Source organism: Ochotona curzoniae, unplaced genomic scaffold (genome assembly GCF_017591425.1).
Source record: "Ochotona curzoniae isolate NIBS_2020 unplaced genomic scaffold, NIBS_Ocur_1.0 scaffold_3223, whole genome shotgun sequence".
Taxonomy (NCBI): Eukaryota; Metazoa; Chordata; class Mammalia; order Lagomorpha; family Ochotonidae; genus Ochotona; species Ochotona curzoniae.
Genome location: NW_024467108.1, coordinates 5,676,706 through 5,690,016, shown reverse-complemented (window position 1 = coordinate 5,690,016; position 13,311 = coordinate 5,676,706). Strand labels below are relative to the sequence as shown.

At 46.0% G+C, this 13,311-nt stretch overlaps 1 protein-coding gene across 1 annotated transcript; it reads right to left on the bottom strand.

Annotated features, from left to right (window-relative positions):
* Positions 1-8,624: 8,624 nt before the first annotated feature.
* On the bottom strand, positions 8,625-13,229 carry GVQW3 (GVQW motif containing 3). Its single transcript, XM_040964224.1, is given in 2 exon segments — positions 8,625-12,549; positions 12,552-13,229. Coding segments are annotated over 2 exon segments (519 nt in total). The 5' UTR covers positions 12,913-13,229; the 3' UTR covers positions 8,625-12,391.
* Positions 13,230-13,311: the final 82 nt, after the last annotated feature.

Below are 13,311 nucleotides of genomic sequence, written 5' to 3'. Positions count from 1 at the left end.
GGCCACTTGGGGAATGAACCAGCGGAAGGAAGATCTTTCTGTCTTTCCTTCTCTCTGTAGATCTGACTTTCCAATAAAAGTAAAAAATTTTTTTAAATCCTGAGGAAAAAAAAGAAGGCAATGGAGTCAGGCCTTTTCTTCACTGCCTCCTTTTGGTGGAATAATTCAGGAACTGTTTGGAAGACAAAAGCGGCAAAGGAAATTACTATTTGTCAGTACACACATACCAGGTTTTATGTACCTCCTCAGCATCACATCTAACAATTACTAACACACTATATTTTTACTTATCTTTTTTAAGGAACTTGCTTTTGTCTCATCTATTGCCATAGTCTATGTCTAGAAGGGAGGGCCGGATACATAGAAGTAACAAATGATTAACTCCGTGAGATGGGTGGCATTACTTTCCTGACAGATGAATAATTGGCGTGCTCAGAAGGTGCAGGTGAATTGCCCAAAGCCTCACTGCTGCTTAGGAAGACAGAACTAGGACTCAAGCCTCATTCTTTTGTACTTTCTATGCTCCAAGAGATGTATATGAAAACTGTTGAGGAACTTTTGTAGTCTGACAGATCTATAACCTAGAAGGGTACTTGAAAAAACTGTGAAAAGTGGGTCTCAGGACGGGGCATCTCATGCCTGGATCCCAGATGACAGCCACCATGTGCACGTGGTGAGTTGTCCCCAGGCCTGCCGGGGCTTCAGAGACTGCTCCCTTCAGGGTGAGTACACTGAGGAGGGAGTTCTCCATGACTGGGCAGGTCTGGGACCCACCTGCCGCCCTCATTGGGCAGTGGATGGGATTGAGGAGGGGCGCAACCTTGGGCCTGGGGGTTTAAACTTCCATGGCTGCTGGTAGGTCTCAGGATGGGGCATCTCATGCCTGGATCCCAGACTCCAGCCATCATGTGCACATGGTGAGCTGTCCCCGGGCCTGCCTGGGCTTCAGGGACTGTTCCCTTCAGGGTCGGTACACTGAGGGGGGAGTTCTCCATGACTGGGCAGGTCCAGGACCCACCCGTCGCCCTCATTGGGCAGTGGATGGGATCAGGGAGGGGCGCGACCTTGGGTCTGGGGGTTTAAATTTCCAGCAGCCTACTGGCTGCTGGTGGGTTTCAGGGCGGGGCGTCTCATGCCTGGATCCCAGACTCCAGCCACCATGTGCACGTGGTGAGCTGTCCCCAGGCCTGCCTGGGCTTTAGAGACTGCTCCCTTCAGGGTGAGTACACTGAGGGGGGAGTTCTCCATGACTGGGCAGGTCTGGGACCCACCTGCCACCCTCATTGGGCAGTGGATGGGATTGAGGAGGGGCGTGACCTTGGGCCTGGGGGTTTAAATTTCCAGCAGCCTACTGGCTGCTGGTGGGTCTCAGGACTGGGCATCTCATGCCTGGATCCCAGACTCCAGCCACCATGTGCATGTGGTGAGCTGTCCCCGGGCAGCCAGTGCACCATTTGGTGCCAGACTCTGCCTGCTGGCCGCCTGGCTGGGGAGCTCTAAGATTTTGGTTCTTTGAATCGCTGCTTAGGTAGATCCAGGTTGAACCCACTGTGCTTCTAGGATGTGAAGCAATCGTAAAGATCCCCAATGACAGTAACTCTTCCTTTGAAAAACTTGTAATCACTGAACAATGATGACCACCAAATACCAGTTCATGCAAAAGCTATGGCTCCAGGCTTGTCCAGCAGAATCATATCCTGTTACCTGATATAATGATGGATCAGCAGTGTCCAGGGCCATTACATTAACTAGCACTAGAACCATAATCAGAGGGTAGATTCTGTGAGGGATGTGTGGGCCAAACCCTGTGGGAATTCTAGCCCGACTGGTTAGCTCAAGAGATAGGGTGGTGATGGACTAAGCTAGGTGTGACCAAGGAGCCTGCCATCAATCACAGGTAGAGGAACCCCCAACATTCTGGTCAGGGCAGCATCAAATGTGCATCCTGAATAGGGTGTGGGGTGGGTTGGGCCGGACTGCAACATTCACCAATTCATACAAGGCCAACTGGAAGGCCAGACTACGCCGGAACTTGGCCTTAACCCAATGGCATGTATGAGAACTGGGTCTGGGAGTGGATCAAGTGGAGGAACTTGGGAAACTCCCCTGGCAAGTCATACCTCCCACTGGTGAACATGTGGTCCAGACCTGGGGGCCAGACAAGCTGGGCAAAGTTGCTCCAACAGCTGGCTAATGTGTCAATTGGTAATGGAACAGGGTGGACCAGGCAGGACTGAGCAACATTAGCCCACAAACAAAACTAGAGACCAGGAGGGAGCAAAGGTCATGCCGAGCTAGGCTCTTGCACCTACTGGTCTGCGTGAGCCAGGAACGCTAAGCCACAGTGACTAAGGCAGGGGTTGGGACAGGTGAGGGACTGAGCCATGCTGAGTCAGAGCAACCACTGGCATGCGTGTGATCTATGGCTGGGAACAGGCCTGGTTGGGGAGCTAAGGAGACAACCCTAGCTGGGTTGAGGTTCCCACCAAGGGGTGTGTGGGCTGTAATGGGGCTGCATTCTGACCGGGACACGGTTGTAGTCTCCCTTGGCACAAGTGTGGACTGGAATTGGATGCACCGAGCTGGGCCGGACTCCATCGTCCTCTGGTGTTCTGGAGGACCAGGATAGATGTGTGATGGACTAGGCAAGATCTCAACCCCTACTGAGCCATGTGTGAGCCATATGTGGGTATGGACGAGCCATGGCTGGGCTGAAACATCCAACAGCAAAGACCAGTTTGGGTTAAAGACCAGTCAGGAAAAGCCACTGTTCCTGCTAGGACAGGAGGTGAACTGAGTAGGGCTGGCTCATGGACCCACTGGTATGCACAAAATCTGGCATTGGGAGGGGTTCTGATGGAGGAGCCTGGGCAAATCCTCTGGCAGGACACAGGCCCGCAGGTAAGCGCAAGAAACATGGAAGGAAACAGCCCAGAACAGGCCATGGAAAGTTACCCACGGGCATACATCTGGCATGGGTTGGGGAAGACCAGGCTGAATCAATTCACCTCATCCACTGGCAGAACAGTGTGGGTCGAGCCAGGTTTGGTTGTGACAAAAACTAGTGCACAATACAGAATGCCAAGGTGAGGTGGCCTGTGCCAGGAGTGACCACAGCACCCAACCAGCACGCGTGAGTACCAGGAATGGAGGGGGTAGAGCCGGCAGGGGAATAAGGGAGGGTTCCTTTGCTGGGCAGCCCTTCCCGCTGGAGAGCATTAGCCGGGATGGGGGCAGACCAGACTGAGCAGGGCTACAACACCTGTATGCCTCATGTGGACTAGATCAGGGAAAAGCCAGGCTGGGCTGATTATTCCTCCTGGTGCAAACAAAATTAGAGTGGGTGAGGGTTGTTTGGGCTTAGCCACAGCATCAGCTGGCACAAGCTGGCACTGGGGGCTAGTTCTGTCAAGTCAAACCACAGAACTACCTGGAAAGTGCATAATCCGGGAGTGGGAGAGTCCTGGGAGGAAAATAGTGGGCTTATCCCTCTTGGGTTACCACTCCTACGGGAGGGCACGAAAACCAGGAGAGGGGCTGGGGTGGAATGGGTGTGAGACAGACTGGACTACTGCTACACATACTGGCAAACCAGGGTGGGGGCGGGCCTGGTGGGGGTTATTGTGGGTCGCTCCAACTAGGCTGCAGCTCCCACTTGTTTATGCGAGGGCTGAGAATGTGCTGGGCAGAACCAAGCTGGACTGCAACACCCATTGGTTCCAGTGCAAGTTGGGGCTGAAAACAGAATCAACCCAGCGATAGCAACCACCAGCTGATCGGGGCCATGGACTGAGCTGGGCCCTGTACTGGCTAGTACATACAAGAATCTGGTCTGAGAACACCTCAGACAAAGTTTCTTTGGAGATTTCCCCAATCAAAATGCTGGACTCAGAACCCTAACCAAGAAAAGAGAAGACAGAACAAGTCAATCAACCATCTCAGCTATGTGTTGGCAGCGAAATACAGGGCAAACGGAGACTCTGTGATGGACTATGTCAATCAGTGGATTCTTCAAAGACCTCATAGTGCTTGGAGTGGCAAGACTGGCAGCAATTTATAACTGGTGAACTATCAAAACCACTTGAGGAAGAACCTCAGAGCATACCCTACATGTGGGACCTGGGGAGGGTGGGAAATGGGGTGGGCCTTCTCCCTTAATACCCCCCTTTAAACATGAAGGAAACAATATGGAAGTAATAGTCTTACCCACTTCCCTATAGCCCTTGAACCTTTTTACCCCAATTCACTATGTAAAGATTGTCAAAAATATATAAAATTAATTAATTTAAAAAACTGTGAAAAACACAGAAAAATGAATTTATTCTGGTTCAAAAATCTGAAATCCATACAAAATTTGGCCATTTTACACATTACCATGAACTTTTTGAAGACTCTGTATAAGCCTACAAAACTTGTATTTTTCCTTGGATACTCACGGAAGGCTTAGCATTTCATCAAGGATATATGTATTTAACATCTTAGTGATAACTATTTTACTAAAACAAGAATTAAATGTGTATTATCGCAACACAATAGTTTAATTTATAGTTAGGCATTAGCTATATAACTTCTCACTTAAGACTGGCAATTATTCTTCAGACATAAATAAAAAGTAGTGATTATGGGCACCAACAGAATAACATTTGCAACCCTTGAGTTTTATGAAGAGACGGTGTTGTGGCATAGTAGATTGAGCCTTCACTTGCAGTGCAGGGATTCCATATGGGCACTGGTTTGTGCCCAGGGCTACTTGCTCCACTTGTGATCCAGCTCTCTGCATATGGCCTGGGAGGATAGTGGCAGGAACCTCGGTCCTTGGATTACTGCACCCACATGGAAGATCCTGAAAAGCTCCTGCAATTGTGGCCATTTGGGGAGTGAACTAGAGAATGGAGACTCTGTCTTTCCTTCTCTCTGTAATTCTGCCTTTGAAACAAAAATTAGATCTTAAAAAAAGGGTTTGATGAAGTAAGACAATTAACAGGATGTGTGTAGTGTTCTATATATAAGACATCAAATACTGTAGGGACTGTCCACGTGGCCTAAGTGTCTCACGCTGGAAGAGGGAGACGGGGCATACTGGAAGTCATTCCTATTCTAAAGGAATCACATGGAAGGCTCAAGGAGTCTTCAGAAAATCCATTTTAATAAAATGTATTTTGTACAAGAGAATGTGAGAATGAAATCCAAAGGAAGTTCATTTCACCTGGAAGAGTATATTTCACAAGCTTCACCATTTGCTAGAATGCAAGGGTACTTCAAAAAGTTCATGGAAGCGGAATTCAAAGATAAGCTGGTTTCGGCATAAATGTTTGAAATCCATGCATTGAGGGCCCAGCGTAGTGGCCTAGCAGCTAAAGTCCTTGCCTTGAACATGCCGGGATCCTATATGGGCGCCGGTTCTAATCCCAGCAGCTCCATTTCCCATCCTGCTCCCTGTTTGTGGCCTGGGAAAGCAGTCGAGGATGGCCCAAAGTCATGGGACCCTGCACCAACGTGAGAGGCCTGGCTCTTGGCTTTGGATCAGCAGAGCATCAGCCGTTGTGGTCACTTGGGCAGTGAATCATTGGACAGAAGATCTTCCTCTCTGTCTCGCCTCCTTTCTGTCTGACTTTGTAATAAAAATAAATAAATCTTTTAAAAAATCCATGCATTGCTGTTCCATAATATGGGATTATGGAGCATATATAACATATACAAATCTAGTGTGGACTACTAACAGCAACAGTTTCACTCAAGGTGTCTCCTCATGAAAACCTAAGGTCCTTGACAGGGACTCTGACCACCTCCTCTTCTCTTCTGGGCCAGGTCCTTTCCGTTCCTATGTCCCATTCCTGCCTCCAACACAGTTATCCATCACATAGCCTCCAGGTTGGCCTAGCCAGACAGCTGCTCACAGACCAAACTGATGAGGTGGCCCCAGCCTTTCCATTGGCAACTTATATACTGTTGTTTCTCATAATAAATGTAATAGTATTGTAGAGAAATATTTTTTTAAAAGCATAAAACCTAGAAAAATTTAAAAACATTTATAATCCAACTACTCGGAGTTAAGATATTCTTTCAAGTCATTTAAAAAAAAACTTATGAGATTTAGACATACAACTTTAAGTATCACTCTTTATACTTAGCCTTACAAGCATTTTGCTGTGTGCTACCATACTCTTCATAACCATCAATGTGACTGCATAATAGCCCATTGTTTAGTCACACTGTAATTTATTTAACCAATTTTCTACTGTTGGACTTTTGGATTGTTAAGTATAAATGCTGCCCACATTTTAGACTATTTCTTTAGGATGGAGTCCCAGAAATGGAATTAGAGGATCAGAGGATATAAACATTTTTAAAGCTCCTAATAGATACTGCCAAATTGCTTTTTCAGAAAACTGTTGCCAATCTACACTTCCAACATTGCCAGAATGTTTTTCTACCAATATAGGTCTGCCTAAAGGATAATAAAACTTAGAGCAGAACATACAGTTCTCGAATTATGAATGCAGCTGGGTAGGCATCATGACCACAGCACAAAGGCATGTGGCAAAGGTCATACCTATTTCTAGGTAGGCAGTTAACAACGAATTAGTGTGAACACATGGAACAGAAGTTTTGCAGAGTGAAGGGTGACATAATTAGATGTCAAGCTGTCAAATCTAAGACCTGCGTCTGTTTTGTCCACCAGACACAGGACAGTGCTTGGCACTGTCACTCAATAAACATTTGTTGAGTGAATTAACACAGAATCTTTTTTCCTATGGTCTTTCAGCAGTTGCAGCGCTTGGTTTTCCTGGTTTAAGTATGATTGGCTGGGTCAGACACTCTTGTAAAGATCTGTTCAATTCTTTGAGATTCTGTCACAATTTCAGAAAATCAGACTAAATGTTGCTGACCCAATCAAGTTCCCTTTAAAAGAAAAATAAATGTGCTTACCTATATCAGCATTCATATGTGCATATATGGATATATATCTGCAAGCTGAATAGGCATCATGACCATGGCAAAAACATGTGGCAAAGGTCACATCTATTATCTGTGTGTATGTGTGTGTACAAAATGTACATATACACATACATACACAAGTATAATTTTTGTTACAAGCATGAAACTAACACAATTCAGTGTTTTGTCTCCTCTAGACTCTTTAATACGTAATAACAAATTTATTCAAGAGGATGGTGGCATGGCATAGCTGGTAAAGCCATTTCCTGCCATGACTGGCATTCTATATGCACAACAGTTCAAGTACTGACTGTTCCACTTTTCATCCAGCTCTCTGCTAATGCGTCCGGGAAAGCATCAGAGGACAGCCCAACTGCTTGGGTCTCTGTACCCATGTGGGAGACCTGGTAGAAGTTTCTGGCTCTTGGCTTTAGTCTGGCCCAACCTTGCCCAATACAGCCGTTTAAAGAGTGAGCCAACAAATAGAAGATCTTCTCTGAACGCCTTTCAAATAAATGAATCTTCAAAAAAAGCTTATTTATATGCTGCACATAAGCAAGGCATTTTTGAAACTACTATTAGTTCATTCTATTGCTGCTGGTTGCAATTGGCAACCATTGCCAAATTGGTTCTGATATATAGGTGATAATTGGTGTGATATCATTTTTAATCCAAAACAATATGAAGTTTATTCTGTGATACGGAATATGGTCGTTTAGTGGCTCCCCAAACAGTCCCTCCAATATTCGACAGTTTCTACATTGTGTGACACTGCCAGATTAATTTACCATTACAAATATTATTGATGGAAAAGGATGTCATTTTTTTAAAAAGATTTATTTTTATTATTATTATTTTTTTATTGGAAAGGCGGATATACAGAGAGGAGAGACAGAGAGGAAGATCTTCCGTCCGATGATTCACTCCCCAAGTGAGTGCAATGGCCGATACTATGCCGATCCGAAGCCAGGAGCCTCTTCCGGGTCTCCCACGTGGGTGCAGGGTCCCAAAGCTTTGGGCTGTCCTCGACTGCTTTCCCGGGCCACAGGCAGGGAGCTGGAAGGGAAGTGGGGCTGCTGGGATAGAACTGGTGCCCATATGGGATCCCGGGAGAGCAAGGCGAGGACCTTAACCACTGCGCCACTAAGCCGGGCCCTGTCATTTTTATATATACACATTTTATGTATATCAGACCGAGATTGGCAAACTATGGCCCATGGGCCAAATCTGACCCACTGTCAGTTTTTATTAAGCTTGCAAGTTAAGAATGCTTTTTTATATTTAATGGTTGGAAAAATTATCAAAATAATATTTTTCCAGCTGTGAAAAATTCACCTTCTAGTATCCAATTATAAAATTGTATTGGAACATGCCCATGTTCACCTATTTATGTATTAGCTATGTCTGCTTTGGCACTAAAAGGCTGAGTGGTTGTGAATGAGGCCACACAGCCCAACAGGCCTACACCAACTTTACAGGAGTGTGCTGATCCCTGCACTAGTCCCAAGTGGGTCCCTGGAGGCAACAAAGCTCCCCATTCTGGGGTTTTGGTTTTGGCTATTAATAATGGCAAAACAGTGATACCATTTGGACAGTATTTGCATGGGTCTGGTAAGCAGAGATTTACTTTACAGAAGTCGTAAATAAAGGAGGATTGCTTTGGATAGGAAATGAAAACCTGGCAGAAATCTGGGAAAGCTGAAGTGACTGAAGAAGTTGTTGGAGAGCACAGGGTAATGAACAGTTCAGCAAGAAAGGCATGCTGAGCGGTGTGGACCCTGGCAACACCAACACCAGGGAGCCCAGAGATATGCTCATGTGATCACGTCTGCAACTAGCAGGCAAGCTGAGCAGTGCATGTGATATGGTGGCAGATCCCTAACCATGATGTCTCAAGTTATGCAGCATTTAGCTTTAATCCAAGCATCTCCAATGGCAAGTCTGGATTTATGCAAGAAATGGATCTGAAAGAAAGGTTCTGGAAAATAGGCCCCATGTACATATTCTTTCCAAATAATGACATGTCAGTGAGAACTTACTGTAGAATTCACAAGACTGCAGAATCACCCATGTATTTTTCTAAGTTAAAGATTTTTATGAAGTTCCTTTGTTTTTTTCCTCTCTCTCTTTCGGATCATTGTTACAGACAAAGTGGGAAGGGGCAATGGAAGGGAGAATTAGATCAAAATCAATGAGGAAATAATGTCCTAGCAGATGTCTATTAAATCGCAGCTGTGCTCTACAAATTCCATATGGATTTCAAATGGAAATGAGATGAGAGTCAAGGTAGGGAAGATCAACTGGAAAACCAAAGGGCTGCAAGGACTGACTGTAGGAAACTTGAGAATAATGGTCAAGGATGCAAGATGACCAGTTTTCCTCCTATAGGACCAAAGAGACAGGCAGTGAGGTCAGGAAAGAGCCAGTTCTTAGAAGTAAGCGATTTGGATATACTCCAGCTCTGAAAAAGTTTTGTGACTCTCAGTACAGAAAGTTACTAAATTGCTTCCTTGGGAAACTGGTAATATTTCTTGCCTTTTGGGGGTGAAACGAATGATGGCTAAGGTAGGAGAGAGGGTTTTTTCTCCAAAACATGTCTTATGAAAAATAAGAACAAGAACCATCCCTTCCCCAGATCATTTTACCTCACTTCTGCAGACAGGAAGGTAACATAGGGGCTAGGGCTACAGAAGACAATAACCTTACTCAGTGGCTCAAGTGGGGTCTAGAAGGAACCCAACACCAGGGAGAGGTTTCAAGTCAAATTATAAATCATGACTAAAAGGGCAACTCAAAGCTCAGCATATCACAGTGGACAGAAGCAGCAATTGGAGCTAGAGTCGAAGACAAGAAAACCTAGCACCCAGGAGACAGGAGCAAACTGGCAGCGAAGACACTCAGAGGCATTTGAGAAGAGCCAACAGCAGCAGTCTGTGGTGTGATGTACGGCCGCATCTAGGATGCTATAGGACCAGATGGTCAGAAGGTCAGAGAATTGATGTCAGCAGCAACACGGATGTTACAGGTAGGCACATAAGGAGCCCTGTTCTGTAAGAACCCTCCTGTTCTCTTAGGAGCACATGGTCTAATCCTAGGTTCAGCAATTCTGAACAACCAAGTAAGAACAGTTTGCTCCCAACAACTGTTAGGCAAGTAATTTTATTTTCCCTAAATCTGAGGCATCCTGTCATCTTTGAAAAGCTTACAAATAGGTAATGTCATGATCTAAGAAAATATATTAGGTCCTTCTCATTATAGCCATTTAGGACAGCTTGAATTCACATTCCTAATGACCTGCTCTCAGTTGCTGCCTGCAAATCCTGTTTGGGCCAGTGTTGCTCTAGTACCTATCTTCCAGCAGCATTGCTAAACTCCAGTCTAGAAATCAGCTCTCTCAGAATCCCTGCATTGTATAAGACTGGACATAATGCCTGCAGGTATTGTTCTGAAATCTCGGCCTGAGCCCAGGAACATACAAATCTGTACAACACTGGCCACCAGGCTTAAGCTAGCATTAATGAGACTCAGCAATAAAGATGTTACAGGTGTTACAGGTGTTCCCAAAGTGCAGGGTCTTACTCGCTTTGGAACACATAAAGGTCCCAAATTGGAATGCCTAGGATTCCTAAAATAGATTGAAATCTATAAGCTGTTGTTTGTTTTTAATTTTTTCTTTTACTTATGGGACAAAGTCTAGATGTCAAGATACTTCCAAACTGACAGGTACAAGGAACCTGCAATGTTTTTGATGTAATAAAGATAGGTAACGAGCAGTCCTAAAGATAATAATGTTTAACTTTTGCTAGGCTTTTACTATCAACCAATATTACCATTGGAGATGGCATTATTTCCCTAAAAGTTAAATAACAGGAGACATTATATGTAAAACTCCTTGGGTAAATCACAGACATTGGCTAACACTGTGAATGCTGTTACCTCCTCCACTTCCTCCTGCATTCCTACTAAATTTTGAGATGTTTCCGGTTTGTGTGGTCTTACATGGAAAAGTGTTAAACTTACTTAAAAAATCTTACTTCAGAAAAGTGCCATTCTACAAATCCTGGGAGAAATGCAAAAATGAAAGAGGTAAGAACTGGAATTTGTAGACTGTCCCCATAGGGTTCTATAGAACAATCATAATCAAATAAGTGGGTTAGTAACTTACTTACAGACACAGGGGAAGCAATTTGCAAGCCATTGGCATAGACTTGGAGAAGCAGCAAGTTATCTCAAATTGCTCATCTTCTGCAACACCACTATCTTCCCCTTTGCACTTTGCTATTTTAGCTGACGGTGTCATTATTTTCTGCTTATGCAGTTTCAAAGCCTCATGCTGTTTCACCTGCTGGGAAGCTTTCTCTAATTTCATAACCCTCTGTCTCCCACTTCCTCAAAGACCCACTTTAAAAAACCATTTGGCCCAGCCTATTAGTCTCTGATGATTGTGATTCCACAGTTCTAAAAACAGTAGGTACTCAAAATATGCCTGGCAATATTGGCTGCTGTATGGCAACTGGCAGACTCCTTTAATTTAGTCTAGAGACACCAGGTCTTCCTTTCCACACATTACAGCCTAGCACCAGGTCTACTGGTTTCTTTGTTACAGAACCAGATTCTTCTTTTACAGCAAAGGGAATTCCCAAATAAGTGGGGATCCAAAGCACAAAACCACGATGACACAAATGTAATCCTTCTGGCAGGAGTAGGTCTTCTAGGTCAATACTGGTGGTCAATCTGAGTTCTTAGGGGCTCTCACTGAATGATTTGGGCCACTTCAGCCCTTCTGCTCAGCACTGCTCACTAGGCCAGTACACCATTGGCTTCTGTACCATACCTCAGGGCCCTGACCAGGAGGCAGGCTCAAACTCTAGGGCTTCTTTTGGGGGTCCTCTGGGCAGAGCATGCCTCCCTGGGCACAGAGGGATAAACTGCAGGAGATTCTGGGCCCATTTCTCACTGGCACAATATCCCAGGGGCAGAGTGTCCATAACAAAGCAACAGGACTATCACCACAACTTATGTTTTGGGCGATGTAGAGATCCCCACTCGTTAAGCAAAAGAATGTAACAGCAAGCATGTTCTGGAAGTCAACAGCCTAAGGTTCTTCCAGATTGTGGTTGAAAAGTAAGGAAGACAGTCCAATGGTCCAGCGAAGAGGAAGCAGGGAGAATGAAGACCTGCAGGGAGGAGTGACAGAGAAGACCCATCAGATGGAGGTGCTTCCCAGTGAGGCAGCTGCTTCACTCAGGTTGAGCCACTTTAGACATCCTTCACCACACTGCGAATCCATCCTGAGCTGCCCAGCTGGGAAGGCTTGTTGGAGAGAAGCCTTCAGAAGCTGGCTGGCAGGGAAGGGGACACCGGGACACAGCCCCTGACATTTCCTAACCAGCTTCCTGGTGGAGACCATGCCACGCTTCCTTGCTACCTTTTCCTCACATGTGACAACTCGCTACCTTTCCCTCACGTATGAGCCATTTTTTCGAGTTTCCTTTGGAAAAGCAGACTGCATGCCAAGTTCGCGAGGTTTGGGATCATCCTTTAAAATATCCGAAAAAATTTTCGCAGAAACTTTCCTCATGTTCAAGTTCTCTTTCAGAATGAGTCTGTTTCCTTGTCTAAATTTAATTCTTCCGCCATCATCCTCACGGTTAACTGCCTGTTGGAACAAACCAAGTCCTTGATCTTCTGGATGCTTTCCTTGGTCTGGTGGGTGACGGGGCGACCACTCCGGACGTCGTCTCGAACATCTTCCCGCCCTTCCTTAAATCTTCCGTGCCAGTCAAAAACGCGAGCCCCAGACATGACTTCGTTCCCGTAAGCTTGTTGCAGAAGATGGTGGGTCTCGCTTGCAGACTTGTTCAGCCTCACGCAAAATTTTATACTAACCCTTTGTTCCAAATAGCGATCACTCATTCTGGTACTCGGGGATGCTAACAGGCCACGACTGTGAGGGGAAACCAGAGGGATCATTCTCTACAGAGCTGCCATGTCGCTCCAATTGGAGACCGCTTCACTGAGGCGGCGCCCCCAGCTTGCGGTGGCGGCCGGTTCTCAGAAGCTGCCGGGGCCGACGAGGGACTGCGGAGCTGAAACACTAAATCTCCGCCGGGAGCTCGCCAGTCACAACGTTATCCCCATTCTGCGGCCTTTCAAGGTCTAGGGCGATTTCCGACACAAGCCCCAGAACAGAGACGCTACGGTGGCGTAACGTGCACGTTTGCCTGAAATCAGCACCCTCCGGGCAAGAAAAGCCAAACCAACCGGGAAAGTCACCAGTTCAGAGCCCGCGGGGGCAGCCGCGCACGCGCACTTCCGTCTCCCTCCCCCGCCCCGGCAGGCTGTGCGCAGGCGCACTGCGGCAGTCCACAC